The sequence below is a fragment of the Fonsecaea multimorphosa genome (genome assembly GCF_000836435.1).
Source record: "Fonsecaea multimorphosa CBS 102226 unplaced genomic scaffold supercont1.13, whole genome shotgun sequence".
In the NCBI taxonomy this organism is placed as follows: domain Eukaryota; kingdom Fungi; phylum Ascomycota; class Eurotiomycetes; order Chaetothyriales; family Herpotrichiellaceae; genus Fonsecaea; species Fonsecaea multimorphosa.
In genome coordinates, this window is record NW_015971647.1 from 417,693 (window position 1) to 445,263 (window position 27,571).

Here is a 27,571-nt window from a genome sequence, read left to right on the forward strand (position 1 = left end):
TAACGACAAGATACAGAGAGAAGGGGAGTTTTGTCTGGTGGTGTCGATGAGGTGCTCGGGTGGTCATGCAGGTTTGCGACGGGCGATCGCAATGTGTTTTGGTGGCAGAGATGATGCAAGCAAACAAGGCTCGAAACAAGGCTCCAAATGTCGGGTGGCGTCTCCAGCGTCGGCGACGTCCGGCGCCCCATGTTATTCCCGGATCAACTTGAACAACACCAAACCTCCCCCACGCCGATCATCTCGCTTCTCAGCCCTCAAATCTTGTTTCGAACCAGAATGATCGGTGCTCCGTCATGGATACCAGGGATGGGGTTTCCGAACTCCATACTAGGCCACCTCCTACGCAGTGCCGAAGTGTCATTCTCAACATGCCAAGTCATTTCCTATACATGTACCAAAAGGGTATCGAAGCAACAGTCCAATGCACAATGTAAAAGACTCCGTGACGACGCCAATACCTCGTCTTTCTGGCAGCTCCCTGTTCGTGCTCATATCCCTGTCATTTGCCCTCATGATTATCGTGGTGGCACCCGTCCACTCGCATCATCACCGGTCCTTCTTGGGTTCCTCGTCCTCGGTCGTTGGAGTCATTCGTTCATCATCAGCCATGTCCCAACTACTTTCTGTCCCGGTCTCTGCTCCTTCGCTCTCACGCTTGCGTCCTCTCTCCCGCATGGCCCCACGGATTCGCTTGCTAACTTCATCAGAATCCAGCGTGGTGAATTTCAAGCTGCCGGCCGAGGCAAGTGCTCCACCTGCCGAACTGCTTCTGCTGCGACTCTTCGGTGTCGTAGGCCGCGACGCAAAGAAGCCAAATCCTCCAATATTGTGGAAGGCTTCGTTCGAGGGCAGAAACCCGAATGGTAACATGGATTTCGAACCAGGTGACTCGGCGGTCCGCTCCTCGAAGGCGCCAGAGGTGGGCGTCGTGGGCTCGGTTGAGTCGATTCTGGGCTCCTCTGGCATTTTCTTGTATTTGGATTGGTACGCCCCTTCCCTATACGCATCGGGCACAATCCGCTTCGCGTCAAAGTCGGGGAAGACCTCGGGTCCCAACTCATTGATCACCTTCGTCACCTTTTCGGACAAGGCCTGGCGGCGCTGTTGGAGCTTCGCGAATCGGCTGGAGGAGCGCGGATTGAGTGCAACAAACAGAGGCGGCAACGACTTCGCCACATCCATGCCTATTTCCCCAATCCTCAGAGCGGCAAACGTGATGAGGATACACAAGATAAAGAAGAGAATGGCAAAAAGCGAGATCGGGACAAAGTCGGGCACATAGGTCCGGGCCACCATCCACCACGGGACCTTGTGGGTATAGTATCCGTCTCTTCGGTTGTAAACCAACCATACGGAAACAATGACGGTATAATAGATGTAGAGCGCTGGAGCAAACGCCATTGCCACGAGCAGTTTCCAAGTAGTGATGACGTCTCGACCCTGTAATTTCACCGTCGATGCCGCAAGAGCTTCCTTAGACTTCTTATACGATATGACTTTGGTGGTAACAAAGACAGGCCAAAACATGGCCAGCCCGGGAAGAGTGCCAATGCCCAGGAAGAAGAGCTCTCCCAGTCGATAGATCAGCGTCCCAAGAATGCGCCACCAGGGATGTTTGGTAGGGTTGCCCCATTCCACCTGATGGTCCCGGACACCAAGTGCCCGAAGTTGGCGATTGTACGCGAGGACATCTTTCTTGAGTTCGACAACGCGTGGGTCATCCTTGTAGGTGGTGTATCCTTTGACCAAACGTCGGTTCAACTCCACCACCAGCGGCAGAGGCAATTTCTTCCCCAACGGGTTGTATAGTCGGCGGGCCGCTTGCACCAACATCAAGGTGTCGTAGTCTGGACTTGATTGGGTCACAGCCACCAAGCCCTGGAAGACTGTTTCGAGGAGAGAACCGACCGCGTTTCTCCGGTCGCCCGCTTTGTACGCTTCAACTTGGTCAGGATGAACTTCGATGGGGTGGCCAAACTCGATGACGGCCCTCGATCGAAATTTGTGCGCGTGGAAATAGTTCATGCCAATCGGGATAATCTTGACACCACATCCGGGATGCCGGGCTTCAGCACCTAGGGCCATAATGGCCACGCCTGCTTTCAGGGGGAGGAGATCGGGTCGGTCATGGCTCCCACCTTCTGGGAAGATACCAATACAGCCACCCGCGTCGAGCTCGTCAAAGACTGCATTGTAGACTTTGGTCTGGTCCACATACGGCGCAACTTTGAATGAGCAGCCCCGGGATTCAATCTCTTGTTCGTTTGTATCGCCGCCAACGGTGCCATTGCCGGTCAACGACTCCAATGCCTCTGGTGACTTAAAGGGCTTTTTGAGGCGAATTTGTGTAGGGGAGATAATCTCGGCGATTTCCGTGCTGGGAGTCTGGCCTCTCACTTTGGGGAGGACAATCAATCCGCCAACCTCGAATTCGCCATTCGTGAAGTCGGTGCCGACGCCTTGAATCAGGGTAGGGTCATTATCCTGGTCTGGAAGAAATATTTTGCCCTTTGCCGGCTTGACTTGGTCCAGGGCTCGGCCCACCGGGATCGCCCCTATCGCTGTTGACAGAGTCCCAATGAACTTGCGTTTGGTCGACTTCTCAGCAATCAGATATGAAATCCTTCTCTTGGCCTCCTGCTTGAGAATCCTCATCAGAATCAGGGAATCGACAAACTGTGCGTGTTAGTATTGTCTCTAGCCATATACACAGTCCTTTTGCATACCTGATTGGCGTGCGGTGCAGCCACAAGGATGACCGGACCTGTTTTGGGGACCTTCCAGGCTCCTCTGGGATGGACCTCTCGAAAGAAGAGATCTATCAGGATGGACAGTGCCCACAGGACCAAATCATAAACCCATGGTATTTGCAGCTGGTTACCCTTCTTCTTGCCTCGCCCTCGCGGGGCAGCCTTGGACAGAGCCTCCTTGGACGATCCTGCTTGGGACGGCATGGTTTTCGGCTATCCGTGTGAGTTTGGAAAGAGGGGACGGATTGAATCAGGGTCGGATTGAGTTGATAGATTCAACGACAGAGTCCGTCGAACGGGGAAGAGGCGAATCGGCCCATGCACGGGAACGCAGGCTGGTTGGGGATCTGAAGTCGTTGGATGGGTTAATTTCAAGGTGAGGGACAAGATAGAACAGGTAGATGTCAAGATGGAGCGAGCAGATAAGGATTCAAGTTTAACGAGCAAGAGCCATTACACAATCGACACTGGATGTCACAGGGAAGCAAACGTGGGAAGTGGAAAAAGGCCAGGTGTTGTTGAGGGCACTTCGGCACCCACCAAGGAGGTTTGTTGTATGGCAAGTTGTTGAGGAAACTACGTGGGGTGAGAAGCTGCGAGAATGATCAGACTGGGGATGGTAATGAAGTCACTGGCACCGCTGGTGCTTGTTTTTGGCAACGATGCCTGATTGTGGTTGGTGGGCGTCACGCTTAAACTGCGCGATCCCCCAATGCCTGGGCGCGTCCCCGGGGGGAGGGGCGTCACCCAAAACTTTTAGGCATCAGTCATTAGGCTCTACTTGCTCTCCAGGCTCTCGGCAAGGCCCCCACCGCATTCCGAACGGAGCCAACCACCGCCTAGGTCCTGAGAACGGCGGGGTCACTACAGGGCTCGAGGGCTACCAACTGCAGAGGCATTGTAGGGCTTCAAGCCTCCCGCCCAAAAACTGTGTAGGTACTCGGCGAACATCGGAAACAAAGAGAGTGGCTACAAGCAATCCAACAGGCACCGCCGACCGTACTTGTACATCTCTCAATTCGTATATGAACTCACTCGTCTCAATTACTTGCAGCGGCTAGTTGTCGCAGACCCTCCCCCTGCCCACAAAACCGGCAGAAAGGAACCTCGTCCGCTCTCCTCAAGCTCGTCTCAATCGTCCCTATCTTTGCCGTCTCTGGTGGCGTCGTGTATCGCAGAAGCCGCCCTACTCATTATTATCCTTCGGCTCTCGTTCGGACTGTGCTTGACAGATCCTCACTCGCTCGAGCGTCTTCTGGGCCTCTTCCTCTATCCGTCTCATGCGCTCTCGCAGGTGAAAGTCACGGTCTTTCCACCGAGACTCCCACAGATCCTCCACTTGATGTCGGGCCTTCTCCAGCATGACCTCGACGTTCTCTTCCAGGTTATTCAGCCTTTTCTTGAGGTCATCAATGATGAAATCCTTAGCCCGTAGCTGCTGTCTCAACACAATGTCCTTTTCGTTCAGTTTCTCGCGAAGCTCCGCCACTTGCTTGTCCTTGAAGAGCAGCGCCTTGCGGTGTGTAGAGTCCAATCTCCGCATCATTCGCGCGTAATGGAGAGAGATGTCGTTCTCGTCGTCCATAGGTAGAGGCGTGTTGCTGTCCTCCGGCGTCTCGCTCATGTCAAGAGGATTCACTCCTCGGGCTGATGATTCGCCATTTCTGAGAGCACTGGTATTCTGGGTCGTGGCTGCCCTGATGAGGACTGGGAACCTTCCGCGGGCGTTTCTCCCTATGTAATCCGGAGATCGCGATTCATGATCGTCAGGCACATCATCTAGAATTGCACCAGCAGATCGGATCTGGAGTGGACGTCCTCGCGATGTGTAGGATCGCTGTCGATGGTGTTGAGGTCGATGGTTGGCCCGCGAAATCTCCCTAGACGTGATCAGCCGAGGAAGGCGTTCTCGGTACGTCCTCCTCAACGGTGAGGACTGTGGCATCTGATCTGCCCCGTCGCGCGTGAGATCTTCTGAGGTCGCCCTCCTTCCGCGGTGGTCTGGGCTCGGTTGAGGAAGGATCTCTGAGTCGTCCCCACTGGAAAGGCTTGGGTCGAGTCCGGTTGTAGAAGCAGTCGTCCTTTCGCTACCGATTGGAGTGGTCAAGGATGAGCGGTGGTTCAATTGATCATGTCCCATTGGTGAGGGCATCTCAAGCTCTGGCAGATCCAGTATGTTGGCTCGCACAGCACCCTCATGGTCGATGGCTGTGAATGCTGACCTTGGAGTGGTCGACCCGTCCTCCAAATTGTCTTCATCGACATTCTGACTATCCACCTCAAGTCGGCTGTCCAAGCTGAGCAAGCTCACCACATCGCTCATTCCGTCCCCTTGAAAGCGCATCGCTTCGCCCGGCCCAGTATAGGGCGGCGGAGCATCAGCTGTAATTCGCGAGCCATCCCGACTGATCCGAAAATACTGGCCGGCGACATTGATGTCGATGCTTCGCGCATCTTCGTGCAGAGTAGTTGTGGTGAACTTGGACTGGGTGGAAACGATCGATGAGGCTCGACTGTGTCTGTTGGCTCGAGCGTTATTCAATTCTCTAGCCCAAGAAGGCATGCCCTGTATGGGCGTCGTGTCTTGACCGTTGCTGGAAGAGATTGTGTTTAGTGGGGGGACTTGGTCATCTGCTTCTCCTGAAGGGTTTGCATCGCCTTCGACCGGAGCTTTGGTCGCTCCCCTAAGAGACGGGATAGCATTTGCGAACCGAAACATAGCTCAAAATGTTAGTGTATAAGCATAGGTCTGCAAGTGTGAGACATGGATTCATATATCATCCAATATTATGACTTCGATGGCCAGCGGTAGGCGGTCAAAGCGAAAGGACTACGCCGGCATCTTGCCAGCGAGGTCTTGCGTACATCATTGCAAGATGAAAGAGGACACCATTGCACGATAATTCAGGTCCTGGAAGGCAAAGTGTCAAGTAGTTTTGTGTCTTATCTCAAACGAGGAGGACGAAGAGGAAGATGATGGGCGCTTTTAAAACCAACAGCCGAGTTCGAGGCCAGGCAGCCTTAAAACCCGGCACAGCCTCAGCCTCAGCCCGATCGTGAGACGCTGCCCTACCCTGTCACTCCTGTCCATTCTACCCGTATTATTTCACCCGAGGGTTGTCTGCTGCACGCTGACGGAAGTGGCTCTCCTCATCACCCAGGCTGCCATGTTTGCTGCATCCTTCCCCAAAAACAAAAGGTCTTTCAAACCAAGCTCTCAACATTACCGGGAGTTTTCAGGGAGACCAGATTTAGTGGAAACTATTTCCAGCCTCAGCAGAGAAATGGTATTTGTACGAGGTGTGCACGACTTATGTACCTGGCAAGGCGGCAAGCCGAGCTCAATTGATCGGTGTCGGCCGATCTTGATATAAAACACCCGTACCATCCGCCCATCAGCCCCGCGGGCTGTATCCTGGTCCGAGGAAGCCTGCTGAGTCCTGTGTAACACCTTGCCATCCTAGCATACATTGGTACTCGTCCCTAGACTGTCATTATCAAAATAGAGGACCTCCATCACATCGATACGTCTTAACATCATACACAGCGCTGATTCAGCAGGCGATAAAAAATTGATCATAGCATGATTCACAATGGGAGGCCGTTCTCGTACAAGGGCGTCCTTCCTCCATCTTTCTGCGCCTCGATCAAGGTCGACCTCGGGGAATACTCTCGACGGTAAACGTCTTGTCGCACCTTATCTCGTTGAGTCCGGCATCATACCGCGTGGAGCTCGTTGAGTCGGCATCGCCCTGTCCACTGTCGCTGCGGCCGACGCCATGGCCCCCGAGGTCGCTCTCTGCCGTCGTGATCATGGATTTACTGATCGGGTACGTATCCAGGTCAAAGTCGAGATCTTCTTTGGCGTCGAATTGGCTGCGGTTGTTGTGTTTGCTGGGCTCCCTCCAGTAAGACGGCTGCTGTCTGCGATGCTCGATGGTTTGGGAATTGGACGGTTTCGTGGCGGGCCGGCTCGTGAGTCTCTGGATGATGGGGAACATCTCCTTCAGGAACACCCAGATTCCTGGGAGGGTCGTCACGTAGATGGACACGGAGGCCTCGCGGAAGTACCAGTTCATATAGACGTAAGAGATCAATGACGGGACCAGACAGTATATCGCCCTCAGAATGGCGGCGACGATCACAAAGCCACCCATGCCGAAAATTATGCCCAGAATAAGCTTTTGCTGGAGGGACAGGCGCGCTGACAGGACTGGAGGGATGCCCATGAGCATGATGAGGATGTCGGTGGAGATGTTGAAGACCGCGTTGACAATTTGATAGTATTGGTAGGTCGAGCATTGGGCTTTTTTTTTAGGCTGCGTCAGCGCGAGGAACCCTAAAGTCGACAGAAACGAGCCAAATACTCACAATTTTGGGGCGGAACAGCCCAATACTGCGAAAGAGGTCTGCAGATAGTAAAGAGGGCAAGTTCATCTCCCACGAAAGCGCAGCACACCCATGCCACGACCGCCCAGAGCAATCTGCGCTGTCGAGTCTTGTCAATCAACTTTGCGTATAAGACCAGCATGGCTAGATATCTCTTGTCAGTCTGCGGCGCTGCTAACGGGGGAGAGCCCATGACAATGGCTGCCCTGTGAAAAAGTCAACAGCCTTCAACTCACCAGCCTTCATGCTCCAAATTGTAAGAAGTTCCGCATGCTCAGACACAAACACCCATTTGCTCCCCCGGATGCGCCCAGCTTTGAGCTCGGGTGTAAGCGCAGCTTCCTCCTCAGGTGTCATCAGGTTGGACCCTGGCCCTTTCAGCATTTCGTTAAAAGCCACAACGAGGATGGTGTAGGCCACGAAGCCGAAGGCGATGAGGGCGTCGTCGATTTCAAGGTGTTTGACGCCCACCCGTTTGATCTTGCCGGCCCTGTTCGAAGCATGTCAGAAGGGTCAGTCTCATGCAACGGTGATCGCAGGCCACTGGTTACGGACAGTCGCAGGACGACGAAGAATGCGCCAACGCCATATAAACTCCATGATTCTGGGACGAACCCAGGATTGGGATTCGTCGACATGGCTGCCGTCTTCCAGAGGACTGCAGTCGCACAAAGATGTCGAAAGATGGACAACGGCGTTGGATGGGAACGAAGGAACAGGGAGATTTCCCTGCGCGCAGGAGATTCGTGAACCCTATCATGTTTGAAGAACGTAACGATTCTGAGGGGCTTTCGATCTTCTAGCGCCGAATTGACCACGAGATATCAGTCCCAAAAAGGGACGTTGCAATGCCATCTCTAGCTCAGACAGTAGGTGGAGCGTTGAAATTCGGCTTGGAGCACCTAGGGTCAACGGTGGGAAACGGGAATAGGGGGTGGCCAACGGTTCGTGCGTCCGCTTTCCGCTCCATCTCAACTGATGCTGGATATGTAACTATGGCCGAGAAGAATCATACCTTTAGAGTGTTTCGGGATGGATGCTGCCGAGAGCCTCCAAGCTCTATGGCTTGGAAGCAAGGAAACAGCATGGCTTGCTGGCCAGATGGTTGTGGCACTAGTACGAAGGAGCTCTGGAAATGTTTCTCGTCAACCCTTGTGTCCGCCACCTGCCAGGCTGCCACATGGCATTATGCAGCTTGTCATTTTTCAGGTACCAGATTCCGCGATAGTCCAATAAATGGAGACCTCGATAGCCATCCCAGGGGGTTCCAGCGGCTCATGGGTACGTGAAGCAGACCGGCGGGGCCTAACTGACGAACAATGGTATCCCAGCACCACCAGATTGAGGGCCCGGTGCAATAGACTGAGAGGGCAACTCTCCGACAGCCAAGGCCACAGACCATGATTCCATTGACACATGAATTGCTCAAGGGAGGAAAGGCTGTGGAATGTTGCGAAGAAAATTTGAACAGACTAGAGCGGAAAAGACCCACGATGTCTTGGCAATCTCCGCCGTCCACTACATCGCGGTGGCCCGGTGGGAGCAGATGCTGCATGGCCCGGGCAGGTGGAGAGCGGACTTTGCCGTCCAACCAGTTCGCTCGACTCTGTGTCGTTCAGACCTCCACCAATGCCCCAAATCGCTAAAGAATCCATCAGTGGCGCGACCAGCATTCTATTACGAGATGGACCGTCTCGAGAAGCATTGCGGAGAAGGCATTACCTCGACAGGTTTCTAGACGCCTTCCATAATGTTACGAATAGCTAAGTCTTACCTGCTCTCTTCATCACTTCTCTTTCTGTTCGTCAATTTCATTCTGTTGCCCTTGTCTCCTTGATCCTTCATTGTCCTGCGTCCGGCGGCTGGTCTCCAAGATGGCCGACAAGAACGAAATCCCCGAGGTCGCAACGGAGTCGAAGGCTTCGGAGTCGGGAAACTTCATCAATGCCTCTGGCCATGCCCAAGAGCTGTCGCGAAATTTCAGTCTTGTGTCTCTCGCCGGCGTCGGGCTCGTGGTTGGCAACGTCTGGCCAGCCATCGGAGGGTCGATCCTGGTGGCTATCTTCAACGGCGGCCCACCAGGTGCGTGCACCTCTTCTGGCAGTTCAATGGCATACGGCTGACTGTTGTATCCAGGTGTGCTGTACGAATTCCTCGTCGTTTCTGTCTTCTACTGGATTGTCGCGGCATGTATTGCCGAACTTGCGTCTGCCATTCCATCTTCCGCTGGCGTCTATCACTGGGCTTCGGTCACTCCAGGAAAGCGATGGGGGCGCGTCGTGGGATTCTTTGCCGGGTGGTGGAATTGCCTTGCCTGGATTCTTGGTGCTGCGTCTATGACATCCATTTTCGTGAGTGAGCTCAAGCTGGGAGGAGAGGGGACAGCATTTGCTAACTAGTGTGGCGCGCAGTCTAACACCGTCGTTCAAATGTGAGAAGGGCTCGGTTCGCGGGGTTGATTGGATGTTCTAACGAGCGGCAGGTATGCCCTGAAGCATCCGGATTTTGTTTCTCAGCCATGGCACGTTTTCGTCACCTATATTATCGTCACCTGGATCGCATGCCCGGTGGTGTGCCTGTTCAACTCGGCCATGCCGCATCTCAACAATGTAGGCATCTTCTTCATCCTTGCCGGATTCCTGATCACCATCATCGTGGTGTAAGTACTGCCTTTATCTAGTCAACAGGGCAGATGCTGAACTTTCCAGGACCGTCATGCCAGGCCAGGGCGGCCGACCAGGCCACGCGTCTTCGTCCTTTGTTTGGAGCGAATGGACTGCCGACATCGGGTATCCCAATGGGGTGAGTTATCGCCCGGCTGCAGAACAGCAGAGCGAAAATCTGGTGTTCTTTTCCACCGCTTCAAATATTGACTCGGGTGGACTTTTCAGTTCGTCTTCGTTGCAGGCATGCTCAACGGCGCGTTTAGCGTTGGAACTCCAGACACCACAAGGTCAGGAACCTTCAACTCTCCTTTGAAAGGGGAAAATCCGTGCGACAAGAATAATGTTGACATTTGTGCAATAGTCATCTTGCGGAGGAGATCCCCTATCCCCAGCGAAATGTGCCTATCGCCATCGCTTGCCAGATGAGCATCGGCTTTATCACCGGCTTTTCCTACCTGATTGCTATCCTGTACGCGATCAACGATTACGACGCTCTGTTCGACTCCCCCTACCCGATCGCTGAGATCTACCGTCAAGCCACCGGCTCGGCAAGCGGCGCTATCGGCCTCCTAACGCTCGTCCTCATTTGCATTGGCATCTGCGTTTGTGGGCTCTACATTACGTGTGGGCGGACGCTGTGGGCGCTTTCGCGAGACGGGGCCACGCCCTTTCCCAAGGTTTTGGGGAAAGTGTCTCAGAGACTCGGCATGCCATTCAACGCCACCATCGTCTCCGCCATCTTGGTCACAATCCTCGGAGCCATCTATGTCGGCAGCACCACCGCATTCAACGCCTTTGTTGGGTCTTTCGTCCTGTTGTCAAGCTCCTGTAAGTCTCTCTTGGAAATTCCTACTCCAGGTTGAGAGGGATGGTTGTCCGAGCACAAAAGCCTTTCCTCCATCACAATCTACATTTTTGTCGAAGCTAACAACAAGCGACAGCCTACATTGCTGCGATCTTGCCCCATCTTTTGACCAAGCGTCGCAACATCGAGGTCTATGGCCCCTTCCACCTCAAGGGCGCTTTGGGCTTCATCTTCAACTTCATCGCATGCGCGTACATGATGGTCTGGTTCGTCATTTACTGCTTCCCGTACTACCTCCCGACGGACGCCCAGACGATGAACTACGCCTGCCTCATTTGGGGCGGGTTCACCATCTTCGTGGCTGCGTGGTGGTTCTTAGGCGCGCGGAGGGGCTACCAAGGACCACCCATGATCACCGACGGCGGCAAGGTCAGCTTGGCCGACACTCTGAAGAAGGTGGACATTCAAGCTGTGAGGAACAACAGCCTAAAAGGTGTTTAAAACAAGTTGGGTTTCTCTCGTTGGCAACAGTTTTCAGATGGTTCGGTTCTATCCCCATTTTGGCTGTCAGTATCATCAAATATATACTTCAGATCGCCCTGGCTAGCACTGGTATCTCTGCTTTCTGCGCATTTCTCTCAACGGTCATGGATAGAAGATCAAATGTGCAGCTTCCTGTAATGCTCCACATCCGTCTCTCCAACGGTTGGAGCTTTTAATCACGCCATGAGCTTGCTTCACTCGATCGCGGGTCTCATATTGAGCCATGAACTTGGCTCATATCGCAGAGCCATCCACATTTTTGCCGGTCATTTTGCCGCCCTTCGTCACTCGTCACAGACCAGGTCAGCTTTGACAAATTTGTCAAGAAACTTGGAAAAGGGACTATAGCAGCCTCCCTCTGTTCGTATGGCCACTCAGAGCGGAACTTTCCCCAGCATGTAGTAGAAGAAAGGGAAGAGAAATCGGTCGCAAAGGGGGAAGATAGGTATTGATATTCGGTACCGTCTTGGCGCCAAGCTAATGGATGTCGGCTCGCCGAGTCCGGCTCCTCGTTTCCCGCCGAACCACAATTAAATCCCACTTCTGCAAACGACAGAGGGAATGGTGGTGATAGTCATCCCGCCCTTCTCGGGATCATCGCTTTCAGCTTGTTGCACCTCGAGATTAGTCGTTTCTGGTTCGTCTGCTGGTCCTCGTCGTGGTCTCCGCGCAAGGGAATGTCGCGGATCCACAAACATCCCACAAGACAAAGCCCGATGAGAGGTAAGAACGTGATGAAAACCCGGTTTATGCCCCTCATTTTGGCGTCTAGAACAGCCTGATCCCAGGTATGTGCCGCACCACCGACGGTCCAAGTCCCAGCTTTGACCGCTAATGCCACCTCTGAGGGGAGATCCACTGGCAGCGAACTGATGGTCACGGCGTATTGAATGGCCGTAGAAACGGCCACTCCAACTGCAGAACCTAATGCCCGGACCCAGTTTCGCGTTGAGGTGGTCACAGCGACATCTGCCTTTGTTGAAAGAGCTTGTAATGCCACAAGAGCTGGCGCCAGAGAACCGTTAGCAACTATAACCCATATCGCCAATGGGGAATGGACAGCTTACAGGGTTGGAAAACGAACCCGACCCCTGCACCTTCGACCAGGGCAGCTACCACGTATACTCCGATGGAAGTGGTGCGGGAGAATAACAGCTTCAGCCCTGCCCCGATTGTCCAGAAGACGAATCCCAACCAAAGGACCGGCATGTACCTGATACTCCATATTAGACACGCACAACCTTGATGACACACGGTCTCGGATAATCCGTACGAACCTTGCGGTAAAAGTCATTGCAGGCGCCGAAAGAACACCGCCGAGACTCTGAGCGAGAAGCAAAGGCAACGTCAGGTATGCAGACCTGAGCGGCGCGAAGCCACGGACATCTTGATAATAGATCGGAAGGAAGTACAGATCTGCCTGCCACACGAAACCAAAGAGGAAGTTCTGCGCAAACAGCGTACTGCGTGACATCGACGAGTAGAGGCGAAGTGGCATCATCGGCAGTCGCGCCAATTTCCACTCAACGAGGCAGAAGGAAGTGGTCAGCACTGATCCCACTGTCAATAACGCGATAACGAGCGAGCTGTGCCATGGGAAGACGCTTCCTCCAGAGTTCACAGGTATCTGCGCACAAGATCAAAATGATGTCGGTCAGCCAGCAATCATCAATATCGGCAAACTCGTGTGACGGGGGATGACAGTGGGGTGAAACAAAAAGACGTACCAAAACGAACAATATCCCCGTCACCGCAGTCAACAGGCCCATCCAGTCCACTTTGCGCACCTTCTCTTTCCAATTCCCGACCACCGGCTTTTGAGGGAGGAGAACCACCAGCGGTGGGATGCACAACGATGCCAGTATCGCAGGAACCCAGAAAGCCCAAGGCCACCGTCCATCATGTCCTTGAACTAATGCCGCGGACACAAAGGGACCAACACCGGCTCCCAGCCCAATCGCCCCGCTCAACAGACCCTGGTATTTGCCCCGCTCCTTCAAAGAGACAAGGTCGCTGACCGTGATCTGGACCAGAGAACTGATTCCTCCGCCCCCAATACCACCGATAGCTCGACAGGTGTAGAGCCAAGGGCCGTCCTTGGCGAATCCGCACAGAACATCCCCAATGATCAAGCTGAGCACGCAGCCTATTAATACCGGCTTCCGTCCAAATATGTCGGCAAGTCGGCCGTAGAGCACCTGGAAGGCGCACTGGGCCAGAAGATAGGACGTACCGACCCAGGTGATGGTGCTGGAAATCCCCAATGAACGGGCAATTGCTGGCAACGCAGTCGTCGTGGAGTTGACATCGAGAAAAGAGACGAAGAAGCACATGGCAAGACATAGGTAGACGACGATCAGCCTTGCAAAGGGAAGTCTTTGAGTCTGATCGGTGAGTTCGATCTGTGATTTGCCCTCTGGTTTTGTGTCGCCATTGACGGTGACTGGGACGGATTTAATCTCGAGGTCCGTCGCTTGAGCAGTCGCCTCAAGCTCAGGGTGCTCTTTGGAATCATTCTCAGACGCAGACTCGGACATGTTCGTGGACGAGACCCTCCTCCAGCCAAAGATCGATTCCTTCCTCACCCAGCAGAAAATTAGAGGGGATGGCGGCGCTCGAGGAAACGGCAGCATAGAAAAGCACGGTTCTGAGCGTGACACCACTAACTGACTCTGCATATATGCACCATCAATGCCTATGCCGACGGTAACTGCTCGGTACAAAGACCAACTACGCACGATGGAGCCGAACGGGGATCAAGAGCGAACGAAGCTGTCAAACCCCAGTTTCCGACATCCACAACAATCCATCCTTGCGAGGCCAAAGCCGCCGTGGTCAACAGCCAGAAAGCAATTCGCTGCAGAGCCAATTGATCAATGCCATTGTGGTCCGCGAGGATGAAGTGGGAATCGGGATGTGATTCTTTTCTGTCATAATTTGCAAAAGCCCGTGACGCTGGCGACCCATTGCAACGACCTGCCAGCGCTATCCTTGGTCGGACTTTGCAGATCCGCGCCCGCACGCAGCGAGCGTGATCAAGTTGCTGGGTTGATCTCTGACGGAAGGACTTCGCCTTTTCCGAAAGCTGGACATGTCTTGTGTCGGCACTGCCGAAATTAGCCGCTAAGCCTCGAGATGTGGAAGGACTGGACCAATGGCGCCCAAAAGGATCCATTCGGCAGATTCCCATTGGTGTTAGGAAGAGCCGATGCATCAAACATTAGCCCCGTCGGCGGGATGAGCATCAGAGCGCACCAGAACTGACCGATTCAGAAGCCACTATTACACCCAGCCAGTGGGACTGAACCATCACTCTTCGATAGGCCGGAAGCGAAGCAATCCACCGCGGAAGGAGCTGAAACAAGCCCTGGGACCACGAACACGTCGGTGATGGACTTCGTTCTACTGTTTGAGCCTGTCTCTCGTGGGATGTCGGCGAGCTTGAAGGCCCTTCCCAAGGACAGTGGGACAAGATGGGACAAAAGAGGGCGCTGAGCAAACAGGACATGCTGTACGGGTAGCAAGTCATGAGCCCTGCGATCGATTATCTCATATTCAAGTCGATCTTCATTCATCCCGAGTATTGCATTCTGTATCTACTTGGCTGGTAAATTGTGATACTCTATCCTTCATCCATGTTTGATGATACAACGGCGCACTCAATCGCTAGTCAAAACCCTTGACTGTGTGTGCCCATCATCTATTCCGACGCGCAAGAACACTTTCAAGCCAAAGCGGTGAGAGTGTGCGCCACATCCTTCTCCTTGGGCGTCATCATCATCTCAGCAAATGCCTCCTGGCGATGGTGATGCTCACTGCCAACGCCGTCGATCACGTCGTCCTCAAAGTACCCGTCCGTCGGACCAAGGAACTCCAGGGTCAAGGGCATGCCGACACGATCCGCGGGATACGGCGTGATGGGCCAGATGCGCACCAGGATGTAGTACGCCAAACCGCCGGTCAGGGACGCCAGGATGAAGCCCATGGTGTACATGTCCTTGCTGGCCTGGCTGAAGTGGGGGTTGTAAGAGCCCGCGAGCCCATGAATCACGATGACGACGCCGGCGACCCACGCTGCGAACATGCGTAGGTTGAACCCCTTCCAGTAATAGTAGGGGCTGTCGGGGCTGTCGTCGTACAGCGACGGCACGTGGATGTTACCCTTGCGGACGACCCAGTAGTCGACACTGGGACTCGCGGTCAGAGCAGGATCGGATTGGGGTCGGCAGGGAGGAGACTTACATCATTATGGCAATCACTGGGGCGATGAAGACGACGTAGGATCCCAAGAAGGTCAGGAACGTCTGTGCCGACTCCTGCAGTTTCCAAGGCACCACGGCGAGACTGATGACGGCGCAAAAGACCTGACCTCGCGGAATACTGGGAGCCATAATGGTTAGCAGGCTACGCGGGGAAATTCTTCGCAGTAGAACCGAGAACTTACTTGAAGTATCTGGGAAACAGCCCCGTCAAGTCCGCGCCCACGGGCAGACAGTTTGACGCCAGATTGGTTGCCATGACAGCGAGTGCCTGGATCAAGCAGACAAGGAAAATGGCTGTCCGCGCGCCGGCGTTCCAGTTGTGGTCCAGAATGGCCCCCAGGAGATCCCACATGTTCCAGTACGCAGTGCCCCAGAGGTTCAGCGAGGCGCTGGAGCACGCAATGCCCATGAAGATGACAAACGTCTTGCTGGTGAAGATACCCACGGCTTGAGCCCACGCAGCGTCCGAGGGTTTCTTGGCGTATCTGGCGAGATCCGCGTTGGACATGATCTCGGGCGAGATGCTGCCACACACCGAGTTGATGCCGTTCATGAACGCCCAGCCGAGGACGGTGGTCGTCGAGGTCTTTGTGATTTGCGACGAGCCCGTCAAGCCCCCGTTCTTGCCCACCACGTACCCAAAGACCGCGATGAGCACCGGCGGCGCAATTGTGCTCTTGATCGTGTAGAGCCACTTGGCGCGCTGCGGGTGGATCAGCATGAAGGGCAGCTGGATAGCCCAGTAGAGGAAAAACGCAGCCAGGCCCCTCGTGGTGATGCCGGCGCTTTCGGGCAGGTGGTTCGGGATGTCTTGCCAGTTGTGGCCGAATGCACATCGAAGCATCACGTCAAACAACTTCCCCGCATAAAACGTCTGGGTCGCGAAGTAGATGATGGCGACAGCGCCGCGGAGGAAGATGAACCACAGCGATCCAAACATGCCTGCACTGGCGCGCACAAAGGCGGGATATCCAATGTGGTAAACAGCGGGTCCGCGGGATTGAATGACCAAAACGACGGAGCAGAGCAAATTTCCCACTGCAATGGAGAGAAGAGCATGCCACCATTTCTTACTTTGACGTCAGCTGGCTGTGTAGAGTGGTCATTCTGCGGAGGACTCACCAGTCCCTGATTCACCAGACTTGAGCCTGTATTCCACTGATTGGGGTTGAAGGAAACCGCCCAAAAGAACATGAAGTAGTTCCAATGCCTCCATGTCCTTTGCTGAACCCTGCATGGCACGTCAGCAGGGACATCAAGTAGTCAGATGCAAAGACAAATACACACGGTGTTGGGTCGAGATCTTCATTTCCCCATTTCCTCGTCCCATCTCTTTTCTGGATCCTGCTGTCTTGAGTCTGCAGCCGTTGATCAAGCCGCTGGAGGAACGATTTGACAGTCATGGTTGGAGAAGATGTCAAAATAATTCTTCCTAGACACTTCAGAGGGGCATTAAGAATAGGACTTGTCGAAGCCACGACGAGACACCAAGCGACGACCCGTGGATATAGTTATACCTGCCGTCCAAGGCGAGGACAGTATCTCTCGACTTGAAAGTAACTTTGATATCGAGCAGCCAGTCGAATATAGCAGAGGCGGGATATCCGAAGGTTCAATCATCGGCCCAAGGCTGCTGCTAGCAAGGCTCTGGACCACGCTCCAGACCACCAATTCTGTCCTGGAGACGACGTAGATGAGTCTCCCTTATCTTGAACAGAACACACGAGGTCATTTTGGTTAGTTCGGTACCGGTGCTCGGTATATCGGCTGACAGTGTAAGACCACACTTAACAACCTGGATATTCGGCACACCCGCGCACGTTGGATTGACCTTTAGCAATAGCATTACTCCGAAGTTGACGCTTCATCGGAGCCTTGCGCCAAGGACGATAAGACTAATTAGAGGCAGCCAATTGATCCCGCCTATGATTAGTTAGTCTGGAAATGAGAAACATATCGCCGTTGACATGTTGTGGCAGATATCCGACGTGTTGATCGCGATATCCTAATTTCTTCAACTAAAGAGACGGCGGGCTTCTCCTAGAGTACTGGCTTGGTCTGCCGCCTGAGCGGCACATAGCGTTGTCCGGATTCTCACTTCCGGGGCGTGGGAATAATAACAGGTCATAACTGATGGCCTTCTCCCACATGAAGAAATCTCAACCTTATCAAAGTTCGACGTGGCGGGAAGACACGCGATCTATACCGCGTGTGCGGGTCAATAAGGTACCTACCTAGGTACCTACCTAGGTAAGGCTTTGATGATAAGGATGGATTCATCTGGGCGTCTCACTTGCCGCATCGGGGCATCAAGGCACTAAAGCCACTAAAGCCACTAAAGCCACCCACGGCTGACCTTCCCAAAGCAAATGGTCCAAGGTCAACAGGACATCATGCTTCCGTTAACATCTGAGCCGTGGAAGTCCGGACAAGAATGGCCATCAAGTCAAAAAAAGAGACTCCTAGGACTCACCTATACGATCCAAGAATGGTCAGAGTTGCGTGCGAAATGGCACCGAGAATGTGCTGAGGTAGGCTCAAGAAGTCGACCTTGAGCGTTCCGTACACCAAACAAACCCAATTGCGATCAGGGTAGCATCATCGGAAGTCTGGAGGAGGGCCAGCATGCATGCAGTGCAACACTTCAGCCCGGCGGACGACGACGCGCAGGAGAGACCGGCCAAACGACGAGCTCGAAGCGCCGTTGCCTGCCAACGATGCAAAGGCCGCAAGCAACGCTGTGACAATGAGTTCCCATCTTGTTCCAACTGCCTCTCCGCCGGCGAACCTTGCTCTTACGGCGTGAAGCAAGTCTATCCGTCAGAATACGTCAGGTCGTTGGAGAACCACATCGCCCAGCTTGAGCAGACGTTGACCTCTGTCGACCCCAAACTGGCAGCTGACCATCTTGCAAACATGAACGAGGCCGCAGCTCCTCGGTCTTCCAGAGTGTCTGCCGAACCACAAGGCCCAGACGATGGAGAGCAAAATACGGAGCCAAGTCTGGAACTTGGGGTCGGGTTTGTCGCACTGTCGCCCAATTCCTACCTTGGAACGTCCAGTGGATTTCAGCTTGCGAAACTGGTCAAATCTGCGATGAATGTGCCAACCCTGGATTCACACCCAGCAGGAGAATCGCGTCTTAGACTGGACCGAGTGCCCCCGTCTGAGCAGACCAGGCAGCACCCGGGCTCCGACAACCCTGTTTTCGCCGAGATGCCCACCGACGAAATGGGAGAGGAACTCACCAGCACTTATCTTCTCAAGGTGTACCCCAAGCACCCTTTCTTGTCCAAGAAGAGGGTTCACGCTCTGAATCAAGATCGCGCGAGTCTCATGTCTGCTCATCAATCACAATTAAAGGAAGCCCGGTCGAGTCGATTAGACTATGCTATTCTGCATTTGGTTTATGCCATTGGCGCGAGGTATCTGCAGTTGGCGGACGACAACTCGTATCCATCACCCGAGGTTTGTACGCCCGGGTATCAGCCAAAGGCTGGACAAGAGATTCTAACGTCACTAGTCTCACTACGCAGCTGCTTTGACAGAGATTGATATCATCTCAGATGTGCGAAGCCTTGAGAACCTGGAGGCGATGCTCCTGCTGTCCATCTACCAGTTAAGATCGCCTACTGGTCCAGGCGTATGGTATGGTGACTGCCCGTTACATCTTCTTAGTCGTTCACTAATTCCTCGCAGGTGGATGATAGGTACAACGATGCGACATTGCCTCGACGGTGGTCTACATCGAAAGACCAACAATCTCTCCAACCTGGTCGATCAGCGGCGCAAACGCATATTCTGGACGGCGTACATGCTCGAGAGGTCTGTTGCCAGGACTGTTGGTCGTCCATATTCTGTGTCGGACAGAGACATCGACGTCGCCTTGCCAGCAAACATCGAAGACTCGTACGAAACGGAGGAAGAGATCACTGCCGCCATTGCGCAGTCGTCGGCAAATCCACACCACATCACCTCCCTAACCGCCGCCATCCACATCATCCGGATCCAACAGCTAGAATCCAAGATTTCCCATACGGTCTGCCGGGTGGACAAGCCGATATCCGAACTCAATCCGCACAAGATCACCAAGCTTCGAAACGCGCTCGAGGAGTGGAAGGCTGCCATCCCCTATTACGTCTCCCATCCTGACAAGGAAGGGAAGCTCCCTTACAGCACGACCGACTACCACATGATCCAATACCACAAAGCGCTGGTGCTCCTATTCCTGCCTTTGCTCCCGTCGCTCTCCCCGTCACACCCCGACTTTCGCCTGTTCGCCTACTCGGCCGGCCAAATCTGCCAGATGTATAAGAGGCTGCACAACAATCAGTCGTACATTTCCTTCTCGTTGCTCGCCCTGCACGCCAATTTCGTCGCCGGTCTCGCGTTGGTATACTGCTTCTGCCTGGACCCCAGGCTCTTCGACGCCAATTTCAGCAGCGACATCCGCGCCTGCAGTACCATGCTGTACGCCATCTCGGAGCGCTGGCCGGCGGCTCGCAAAGTCCGCAACGCGTTTGAAAGTCTCGTCTCCGCCACGATCGAGGGGAACCATGGCGCCGCTCCTTCGACGTCGTCGTCGTCGTCGCCACCCTCCTCCTCCGCGCGGACTACCCGCGTCTCGGGGAGAGTTGGCCAGGGACAACAGGCGCTCGCTGAGCCAGCGCTGTTGTCTCACAGTGGAGGGCCCGAGAGCAACCGATATGCAGAAAATAGAGTTCAGGACAGTGTTTGGGACAGCTTCGAGACGGTACTGGGAGATTACCAGATCAACGAAACGTGGATGTACGATGGCATCATTCAAGCCATGGACACCTTTCCAACGGATGGCTGGACTATGTGGGGAGATTTTTGACCGTTGAGCCGGAGCAGTCGTTTTGATATCCAGTTCCCCCAAGTTGAATAGTGAGACAAGAATTCTTCCACTTCCAGAAGAAATTCAACAATGTTATGTCCAACAGAGAAATCAATCCTGTCCCGATACCGGCTGATATGGGAATTTATTCCTCCAATGCCTCGCAATGTCTGCTCGCGTACACACCCAAACCCCGGGCTTCGAGCTGATATAGTTCAAAAACCTCTGCAGCTGCCTGGCCCGACCGGGCTTGCCGACGATTCGGGCATGGATGCCGATCGACATCATCTTGCCGCCTTCCTCGTACAGCATGTCGAAGGCGTCGACGAGGTACTCGTAGAAGGACGCGCCGCCGAAGCCGTCGGCCGCGAAGTGGAACTTCATGTCGTTGCAGTCGTACGAGTAGGGGACGTGCAAAAGGCCTTCTTCTTTTGGCTTTTCGGGCTTCCCTTGCTGCTGCTGCCGCCGTTGAGCTGCTGCCTGTTGTTCTTCCTGCACACCCACCAGCCCGGCGGGGAGATGCGTCCAGACGGGCACGTCGTCGGCGTAAAAGTCGCTCTGCCACACCAAATGCAGCCCCATCTCCTCAAACGCCTCCCACACCACCCCGACGCTGTTCGGGCTGATCCTGCCCACGTACCAGCCCGCGGGGTCCACCCCGGCGGTCTCCTGAATCGCCCTGATGGCCCGCTTCACGTTCTCCTTCTCCTCCGCGGGTGGCAAATCGCGACAGTCGAGCCAGCGGTACCCGTGGCCGGCGATTTCGTGGCCGGCTTCGACACAGGCCTTGGCCACCGCTGGGTTCATCTCCAGGGCTTGCCCGACGGCTAAAAGCGTGAATGGGAAGGAATGCTCGGCGAAGAGGCGCAGCAGTCGCCAGATTCCGGAGCGCGAGCCGTACGCGTATTCGGATTCGACGTTGGGTTGGCGCGCATTCACGAAGGCAGGTCCTCCGGCTAGAGGGACACAGAGATGTTGCTTGTTAGTCCAAGTGATTCAAATGATATGGATGTTCCCAATCGTCACTGTTCGTAGCATCTTTCCGTCCAGCAAGAAAGACCCGAGAAGAGGGCGCATTACCTTTTTCCCAGTTCATAATCTCGGATTGACCATCTCCGTTCAACACCGTCGACTCTGCGCCTTCTCTTTGGTTTTGAACAGTTTCAGTCTCGAGTCCAGTGTTTTAGAATAGTAAGACCGCAAAAGCCACACAAACCACGCGTACGACCAAGTACGTCTTCTTAAGGAGGAAAAAATTGACCCGAATTCTCCTCCTCCTCCTCCTCCTCCTCCTCCTCCTCCTCCTCCTCAACGAAAGGCCCAAAAAGAAAACCGACTTACTCATAATTTACACATATGCTGACCGCGATGCGGGCTCCTCCAGGCCATTCCGCATTTCGGCCTTGTTGCCCATAGCCGATTAGGTCGCGGTCGAAGGAATACTTCTTGTCCTCGATCACCATGCCGAGTTATGTCAGGGATATCGATTTGTATGAGCAGGTACTCCGGAGTTCACAGAGAAGAAAGAAACGACTGCCAGTGGCTGGAGCTAGTGATGAGGTCTGTGCAGTACAAGAGGTCGTACTGTATCTGGAAGTCGAGCAGACTGAAGAGATCGACCGGAGCGGATGCGTCGCGAGTAGTATCCGTATCTGTAATGTATGCAAGATGGATGTATGTGGCAGTGAAGCTCGGGCCTTACCTAGATTGGTAGGCAACTAGGTAGTATTACTGACAAACCGTAAAGTCTAAAGATTAGGATAGGTCTGCTACTTTCGTCCCTGGCCATTCTGCCCGTGTACCAAGTACAAGCAGAATACCGGTGTGTTGCCGAGTGTTGGCAATGTACGGAGAACGGCTCCTGCCGATGGTGATAAAGGTGCCAACCCGGCGGGAAATCCGATAACGGCCCTGGAAGCATTAGGTTCGCGCCCTTGTATGGAGATCCACGCCAAGAAGATGAAGGCTCTTCCAGACTCTGTCATTTGTTGCCTGGAATGGTCAAAGAGAGAAAGATACCAATGCTATCGAGTCGAAGGAAGTACTGAGTATACTACACACACGACAACAAATGCTTCAGCAGCTACCAAGGGCCAGATCACACACACACACCCCCAGATCCCAATCAGCTATTCACAATGATCATGCCGACAGAAGCCCCATATCTCGACATCAGTCGTCGCAAGGTGGCAGAGAGAGACAGCAAAATCCCTGCGGAGTGGAGGATATCGATGCCGGAGGACGATGACAATCTGCTGCAACTGCCACGGACATGCTCCCTGTTATCGGAGCGAGAGTTGGATATCACGGAAAAGTACGACTCGGTAGCCTTGTTGGAGAAGATCCATGCACGGGAGTACAGCAGTGTTGAAGTGACGAGGGCATTTTGTAAAGTAAGTGTTTACGAGGCAGAACGCCACGCATATACCGCGGGTACATAACCTGAGCCCTCAGCCGGGGATCCAAACAAGACCTCAAGCAGCGTGAGTTCGGCTTTTGCAAAGGCCCAGAACCCCGCCCCATCATGGCTCAGGAGTTGTCTGGCTGATGGGGCTCCCACATGCGCCACAAACAGAGAGCAGCCATCGCGCAACAGGCCTTGAACTGTCTGACGGAGATCTTCTTCGACCAAGCCCTTGAGCGCGCGGCGTTTCTTGACGACTACATCAATCGGACAGGAAAGCCCCTGGGTCCCCTGCACGGCCTGCCGATAGCGCTCAAAGACAGCATCAATGTAGCGGGCATTGATTCGACCATTGGCATGGCCGCGTTCGCGTTCAAACCGGTCAAGCGAAACTCGGTCATCGTCGACATGCTCTTGTCACTGGGGGCGGTCATGTACGTGAAGACCAATGTCCCGCAGTCCATGATGACGCCCGATACAGAGAATTTCGTCTTCGGGCAATCTCGAAATGCCAGATCCAAGTACCTGACAGCTGCCGGAAGCTCTGGTGGGTTGGGCGCTTTGCTTGGCATTCGAGGAGCCTTGATGGGGATAGGGACTGATGTTGGAGGGTCAGTGAGGTAAGAGGTTTCAGGCCTTTTCATCTTTGTTGCGAGACGACCCCCTTTTTGATGTGTGACCTTATGTGACAGAATCCCCGCTTACTGCAATGGAGTCTATGCGGTCAAGCCATCTTCAGGTCGCCTCCCGTACCATGGGCTTCAAGGGTATTTGACCGAAGGAGCTGAAACAGTCGCTATTCTCTGCGTCAACGGCGTCCTCGCCGTCTCAATGAGAGACTGTGAGCTTCTGCTCCGCGCAGTATCGGATGCAGAGCCCTGGCTTTACGATCCCGGGTGTGGCTATTTGCCATGGGACTCACAATCTCTGCCGCAACGACCCTTGGTGTTTGGTGTCATCTGGGAAGATCATGAAACAACTCCTCTGCCACCCCTGCTTCGGGTTCTCAGAGAGACCTGCGCCAAGCTCCGAGCCGCCGGTCACGAAATCGTCGATATGGAGTTCTACAAGTGCGCCGAACTTGCCCAGAACGCGGTTGGGAACTTCAAACTCGAAGGTGGAAAGGTGGGTGGGGTTTTGCAGGCCATCAACCCATGCGCGAGCAACGCTGACATCTTGGACAGGCTCTCGATGCCGCCCGCAATCTCACGGGGGAGCCATACACGGAATCGGTCAAGCAGGGTGGCCTGTATCCGTGCGAAGAAGGGACCCTGGCCAATCTGTTCGCGTTGAGTGCTGAGAGGCTCCAACTCCAGACCGACTGGCTTCAATATTGGGCATCCACGGCCAAACGAACTCGTTCAGGCCAGCCAGTGGATGTCATTCTCTGCCCGCCGCAGAGCTGTCTGCCCCGGCCGCACGACACTCTGATCCGCAGTCACTTTTCGCGCATCTGGAACGTGCTGGACTATCCCGCTGCCATTGTACAGTGTGGTGCCGTGGATCTGACGAAAGACGACGTTGAACTGCCTCCACCACGTGGTCCCATGGATGAAAGGGTGCAATCTATATGTGAGTAACATTGTTTTGAAGTCTCTTTTCTCGTTTCCAGACGCTGGAAGATCCGAGGAAACCAAATCCTGACTGTGGACTAGACACGAAAGAGAAGCGCCAGCGGTATGAAGGGTTCCCTATCGGGTTGCAGGTTGTTGGACAACGCCAAATGGAAGCCAAACTGGTCAAAGTGGCTCTCCTTGTCGACGAACTCGCCCGGTAATGGTGGTTGAGGCGGTGTAAGGGTCTTGCCGTGCCAGGGTCTGCACTCCTTTCTCACGAGTTGCCGAGAAACTCGTCGTGATGAGCTTCTCCCAGGTCCTGATCATGCCTGCTTTCCCTGGGATGTACATGTCTCCTTTTTTGATTCGTGGCCCGAAGGGATTTCTGTGGTTAGAGCCTAGAAGGCGGCGCACCTTCGATTTGTCCAAGCTTGAAACCCAGAACTTACTCGCCTTCCGCCGCTTTGTAACTCACCTCCCTCCAATCGTTGTCCAACGAGGCCACTTACTTTTGGGACCAAAGCTTGGTCATGCTGTTGGACGCTGAGGTCGATCACATGTATGGAGACAAGCGTGGTTGAAAAACTGACTGTTATGAATGAATGTTGCTGGCCAAGAAGTCAAAGGTGTATTTGGGAAATACTCTATTTTCATCTCTGAGGCGACTCCTTTTCGTGCCACGGATTTTAGTCTCCCTTTCTTTTGGACATAACTTCGCTTAGATTGATGCCCCCAAGTCCCCAGAATGGCACGAGAACTGCACAAATGACACTGGCCCAGGAAGACCCGCCCCAACCAAAAACCCCTGTAGTCTGGTTAATGACTTTTATTCAAGCCCGCCCCTCCACAATCACTCGGCAGATGTCTCAGTAGGGAGGCGGCGCGCACCCAGCAGCCGCCGGATCGGGTCCCGGGTGCAGACAATTATCTCTTTGCGCCTCCGGGACGACGACGCTGAGAATGACCTGTTGCAGCAGCTCGGGCCAGTTGCGGTAGAGGACGTTGGGCATGTCGTTTGGCGCAAACCCGTGGCACGGGATGCCTGTGGCGTTTGCTCCCGTTGCGTTCTGGTCCACGATGTTCGCGCACACGTTGACTTCCGGCAGGCTCGGTCTGCCCAGCGAGGCGTTGACGGTGGTGATGTTCACGTCGATGAACTTCATCCCGGGGCACGGCACGAGCGGGGAGCAGTGGATCACCGAGGCGACGTCGAAATGCGATGTTCCGGTGATGTTCTCCCAGGTGACGTCGGAGATTTGCAGCTGGACAACACTCGTTAGCCACACACAGATTTCCCTCCAGCCTGGGGCCTCGATGAATACAAAGGGGCCGGAGGTTTTGGAGAAGGGGGGGATAACTGAGGATCTCAAGAGGGGTCCACTTACCTCGCTCGTGTCGCATACGCTGGGGTCGTGTCCGTACACGCACTGTGTCACGCTGATGGGCTGTCCGACGTTCTCGAGCACGAAGTTGCGGAACGTGACGTTCTTGATGTACCCGCCGCCGCCACCGCCGCTGCCTCCATTGTTGGTCACGGACTGCGAGCGGCCCTGCCACGCCTTGATCCACGCGCCGTTGGTCGAGTTGATCAGGTGGACGTCCTCGTAGACGATGTCCTGCACGAAGTCCGGGTGGCCGGGCTGTTGGCCGACGGAGCCGATGGGCATGCCGTGCGTGTGGTAGCAGGTGATGTTCTTGGAGATGATGTTGGTGCTGTTGCCTTTGATGGCGATGCAGTCGTCGCCTGGTGCGGGCTTTAAGTCAGCAACACAGTAAGGACAGACACACTGAGGGAGGAACATAGGCACGGGCTGAAGCCTCCGGTGTGTAATGGTTGCTGAACGTACCTCCGAGAACAGTCCAGTTGGTATAAAACACATCCCGGGAGTTCCACGTGTCAGAGCCGTCCGTGTTGACGGTGAACCATGTGTCGTTGCTGGTTGAGTTCATGTAGATGTTGGTCATGCTGACGTTCTGCGAGTGCGAGATGAACGAGTGCCAGAACTGCGCCTGGCTCCACGACACGCCGTCCATCCACAGATTCTTCGCGTTGAGAATCGTGAATGCAATCGGCCTTCCGGGCTGGTTGCTGTTGTTGCGGTTCTCGTCGTACCACGCCTGGCCTGTGTCGAGCAGGGATTAGACCCGTTCTATATTACACGGTTTCTAGAGACATCTATGTATCCATAAAGTGGAACCAGAGATGAACATGATATGATATGACACGGACTGACTAGACTGGATTGCACACACTTACCATTCCCATTAAACCGGCCCTTCCCAAATCCCTTGAAAGTCACGTTCTCGCCGCCAAAGAACCACGCCGTCGACAGGTTGGCGTAGACGACCGAGTAGCTGTGGCCCAGCCAATAGGGAATGTTGTCGCTCCAGACCATCTCGCCGTGCAGTTCGACGTCGCAGTTGACGAGGCCCGTCGTGTTCATGACCTGGTTGACGTAGAACGTGTTGTTCGTGAGCACGACCGTCCCGTTGGTCCCGCACAGCTCAAACGCCTGCAGGATTGAGGGAGTGTCGTCTACGGGCTGCCCAAAGTGTGTCAGGGACTCTGGGTACACATAGCATGTGGTGCCATTGTTGACGACGTACGCGACGCTGGTCGAGGCTGCGGCGAGCACGGAGAATAATGCCTTGAATAGCATTCTCAGGAGCAGGGTGGTTTTGTCTCTTCGTGGGACAATGACAACAGATGGCCAGCCAGGTTTGAATCCCCGGGAGTTTGGGGGCTCAAGATGTACATTCCTGCTCTCTTTATGCACCTAGACTCAGCTTCGAGAGCAGCAAGAGTATATTTGACCGAAGTCCAAGCGCTTCCCTCTCCATTTGTTCGGCGAACCTCCGCGAGGACATCTCCAATGAAGCATTGGCAGTGCTCGAGATGAGCCTAAAGGCTTCGGGTGATCTACATTTCAGCTGCTTGAGAGTAGCCTCGATGTGAAGCTGGCCCAATGTGAAAGGCTATGGCGATGACCGCGCAGAACGGTACCTGCTGGTAGCTGGCAAGCTAAAGCAAGTAATCTAGCCACCGCAAGTCAGCAAACTTGGGATGTTTGTGAGGGGAACAAATGCGGGGGATTCTCAGGGAGTCACATCATATTATGGGGAAGACGGAGTACCTTGGGGGAATATGTCGGTATACTTACTGTGTAGTACCTTGGTCCTTGGGGGTGGACTGGGGCTTGATATCCACAGCACGGACTACGGCGGAGAAAACCCGCCGGGGCAAAAGGGTCCGGAGGAATGTCCCTAGTCAAGATCGACAGCATAGTAACTATCCTAACCATTTCGACTACCCTGGCTACAGAATACCGAGCATA

At 54.3% G+C, this 27,571-nt stretch overlaps 10 protein-coding genes across 10 annotated transcripts; 3 read left to right on the plus strand and 7 right to left on the minus strand.

The window, feature by feature from the left end:
* Positions 1 to 549: 549 nt before the first annotated feature.
* On the minus strand, positions 550 to 2,957 carry Z520_06852 (uncharacterized protein; the record flags this gene model as incomplete). Its single annotated transcript, XM_016777352.1, has 2 exons — positions 550 to 2,679; positions 2,730 to 2,957. The coding sequence occupies 2 exons, from the start codon at positions 2,955 to 2,957 to the stop codon at positions 550 to 552; spliced, it is 2,358 nt and encodes a 785-aa protein (XP_016631523.1).
* A 982-nt stretch (positions 2,958 to 3,939) lies between these two features.
* Z520_06853 (uncharacterized protein) lies at positions 3,940 to 5,472 on the minus strand (the record flags this gene model as incomplete). Its single annotated transcript, XM_016777353.1, has 1 exon — positions 3,940 to 5,472. One exon carries the CDS (start codon positions 5,470 to 5,472, stop codon positions 3,940 to 3,942), a length of 1,533 nt encoding a protein of 510 aa, XP_016631524.1.
* A 928-nt stretch (positions 5,473 to 6,400) lies between these two features.
* On the minus strand, positions 6,401 to 7,780 carry Z520_06854 (uncharacterized protein; the record flags this gene model as incomplete). Its single annotated transcript, XM_016777354.1, has 4 exons — positions 6,401 to 7,092; positions 7,125 to 7,286; positions 7,379 to 7,632; positions 7,698 to 7,780. The coding sequence occupies 4 exons, from the start codon at positions 7,778 to 7,780 to the stop codon at positions 6,401 to 6,403; spliced, it is 1,191 nt and encodes a 396-aa protein (XP_016631525.1).
* Positions 7,781 to 9,016: 1,236 nt separating this feature from the next.
* Z520_06855 (uncharacterized protein) lies at positions 9,017 to 11,114 on the plus strand (the record flags this gene model as incomplete). Its single annotated transcript, XM_016777355.1, has 8 exons — positions 9,017 to 9,224; positions 9,279 to 9,493; positions 9,554 to 9,573; positions 9,625 to 9,801; positions 9,851 to 9,944; positions 10,034 to 10,095; positions 10,170 to 10,636; positions 10,750 to 11,114. The coding sequence occupies 8 exons, from the start codon at positions 9,017 to 9,019 to the stop codon at positions 11,112 to 11,114; spliced, it is 1,608 nt and encodes a 535-aa protein (XP_016631526.1).
* A 616-nt stretch (positions 11,115 to 11,730) lies between these two features.
* Positions 11,731 to 13,693, minus strand: Z520_06856 (uncharacterized protein; the record flags this gene model as incomplete). The annotated part of the gene is made up of 4 exons (XM_016777356.1): positions 11,731 to 12,161; positions 12,224 to 12,369; positions 12,434 to 12,783; positions 12,884 to 13,693. 4 exons carry the CDS (start codon positions 13,691 to 13,693, stop codon positions 11,731 to 11,733), a joined length of 1,737 nt encoding a protein of 578 aa, XP_016631527.1.
* A 1,187-nt stretch (positions 13,694 to 14,880) lies between these two features.
* Z520_06857 (uncharacterized protein) lies at positions 14,881 to 16,821 on the minus strand (the record flags this gene model as incomplete). The annotated part of the gene is made up of 5 exons (XM_016777357.1): positions 14,881 to 15,343; positions 15,399 to 15,536; positions 15,601 to 16,487; positions 16,541 to 16,649; positions 16,706 to 16,821. The coding sequence occupies 5 exons, from the start codon at positions 16,819 to 16,821 to the stop codon at positions 14,881 to 14,883; spliced, it is 1,713 nt and encodes a 570-aa protein (XP_016631528.1).
* Positions 16,822 to 18,043: 1,222 nt separating this feature from the next.
* Z520_06858 (uncharacterized protein) lies at positions 18,044 to 20,276 on the plus strand (the record flags this gene model as incomplete). Its single annotated transcript, XM_016777358.1, has 2 exons — positions 18,044 to 18,886; positions 18,942 to 20,276. The coding sequence occupies 2 exons, from the start codon at positions 18,044 to 18,046 to the stop codon at positions 20,274 to 20,276; spliced, it is 2,178 nt and encodes a 725-aa protein (XP_016631529.1).
* Positions 20,277 to 20,387: 111 nt separating this feature from the next.
* On the minus strand, positions 20,388 to 21,372 carry Z520_06859 (uncharacterized protein; the record flags this gene model as incomplete). The annotated part of the gene is made up of 2 exons (XM_016777359.1): positions 20,388 to 21,232; positions 21,357 to 21,372. The coding sequence occupies 2 exons, from the start codon at positions 21,370 to 21,372 to the stop codon at positions 20,388 to 20,390; spliced, it is 861 nt and encodes a 286-aa protein (XP_016631530.1).
* Positions 21,373 to 22,414: 1,042 nt separating this feature from the next.
* On the plus strand, positions 22,415 to 24,457 carry Z520_06860 (uncharacterized protein; the record flags this gene model as incomplete). The annotated part of the gene is made up of 5 exons (XM_016777360.1): positions 22,415 to 22,669; positions 22,852 to 23,300; positions 23,373 to 23,805; positions 23,865 to 24,252; positions 24,336 to 24,457. 5 exons carry the CDS (start codon positions 22,415 to 22,417, stop codon positions 24,455 to 24,457), a joined length of 1,647 nt encoding a protein of 548 aa, XP_016631531.1.
* Positions 24,458 to 25,102: 645 nt separating this feature from the next.
* Z520_06861 (uncharacterized protein) lies at positions 25,103 to 26,896 on the minus strand (the record flags this gene model as incomplete). The annotated part of the gene is made up of 4 exons (XM_016777361.1): positions 25,103 to 25,498; positions 25,622 to 25,980; positions 26,084 to 26,359; positions 26,494 to 26,896. The coding sequence occupies 4 exons, from the start codon at positions 26,894 to 26,896 to the stop codon at positions 25,103 to 25,105; spliced, it is 1,434 nt and encodes a 477-aa protein (XP_016631532.1).
* Positions 26,897 to 27,571: the final 675 nt, after the last annotated feature.